This window comes from Penaeus monodon, chromosome 33, assembly GCF_015228065.2.
Source record: "Penaeus monodon isolate SGIC_2016 chromosome 33, NSTDA_Pmon_1, whole genome shotgun sequence".
In the NCBI taxonomy this organism is placed as follows: Eukaryota; Metazoa; Arthropoda; class Malacostraca; order Decapoda; family Penaeidae; genus Penaeus; species Penaeus monodon.
Window position 1 is genome coordinate 25,084,936 of NC_051418.1, and position 1,310 is coordinate 25,086,245.

Consider the following 1,310-nt stretch of genomic DNA (forward strand, 5'->3'; position numbering starts at 1 on the left):
TTTTAGCCAAGCCAAAGTAAAACATTACCTGAAGTCCGACTCGTCCCAATCGAACGAGCAGTTTGCTTTTCATCACTCGAGATCTCGGCCTCAATCAAACCTAGTGGGATATTGACAAGTGAACCCAAGCCAAACTTTCCTCCTCTGCTTTAAAAATAGAAAGTACCTGGGCGCCCCGTTCGGTTCGGATTAAGCTTCCCCCTTTCTCGTCCTCAGCATAGTCGAAGCGTGTTTCGACTCGCAACGCTGGGATTAGATGAACGTTTTGCCAACGTGGGCTCAGGACAAATGCGTTCTTTTTAGGCTTTGTCTATATCACGGAGCTATCAGAGCATAGGGGAGCGTGTACCCTTAACAGTCGGAATTATAAGTGTAAAAAGTTCGACAACGGACTGTACGTTAATCACTGGTAAAGCACAAAGGTAAACACTTTAACTTTGCGAAACGAAACGGAAGAGAGAGAGGTCACCTACTTTCTCTGAAAGATCTAGGTACGCCTTTGCTCTGAATACTATGGTATTTATAGCACAGATTTATTTAACCAGAATTGTTGTAGTAAAATCAGGTGCAATCAAACGCATGCATCTATGTTTGTTATCTTTTCCATAAAGCATTACTAGCAATTTTCAACTTATTTTTATGATATGATTATGTATCCAGTCTATCTGAAAAACAAAATGTAGTGGCAGAACATGAGGGAAATTAAGAGCCTTTTAAATAATTAAGCATGACAGACATTACTAAAAGCATACACTTCCATATCTCTCAGCCAGTATCTTTTTCCACAGATTACTCCTCGGTTGCCATGCTCTCAGTGGCAACTCTCTCCTCTCGCACATCCCGGGTCCTCGAGGAGCAGGCAGCTGTCCTCGAGGCTCAACGAGAAGCCCAGCTCGAGGCCCAGCGTCAGGCTCAGCGCGAAGCCGAGCGAGAGGCCCAACTCGAGAGGGACTTGGAGCGACAACGGCTGAGGGAACTGCAGCTCGCTCAGTACTGTGGCTGTGCTAAGTGTCAGGTAAGAGCGAGATCGATGTTTTCGCATCGAAGCATTTCATCTGTTCATCCAAAGTGTAGATACTCCGCTTGTCGATCGTGGGATTATTGACTAATGCTTGGTTTATATGATGGGCTTTGTCAGTGATGCATAAAAAGGGGGAATAAGGAAAAATGGGATAAATCAGGGAATAAGAAATGTATAGTGTGAAGTTGGTCTCATGACGGGAGACCATCAGTGGGTGATTCCTTCAAACGATAACTTCCTATAGAATCAAATTTTATATAATTTTAAAAAGTATTGGTCACTGCAAACA

The 1,310-nt window shown here is 43.6% G+C and overlaps 1 protein-coding gene across 1 annotated transcript in view; it reads left to right on the forward strand.

Moving 5' to 3' along the window:
* Positions 1–1,310, forward strand: part of LOC119594182 — a 26,491-nt gene that overhangs the window by 22,347 nt on the left and 2,834 nt on the right. The window contains exon 4 of the mRNA XM_037943252.1: positions 789–1,015. Coding sequence (XP_037799180.1) covers positions 789–1,015 — 227 coding nt within the window. The remainder of the gene's footprint in view (positions 1–788; positions 1,016–1,310) is intronic.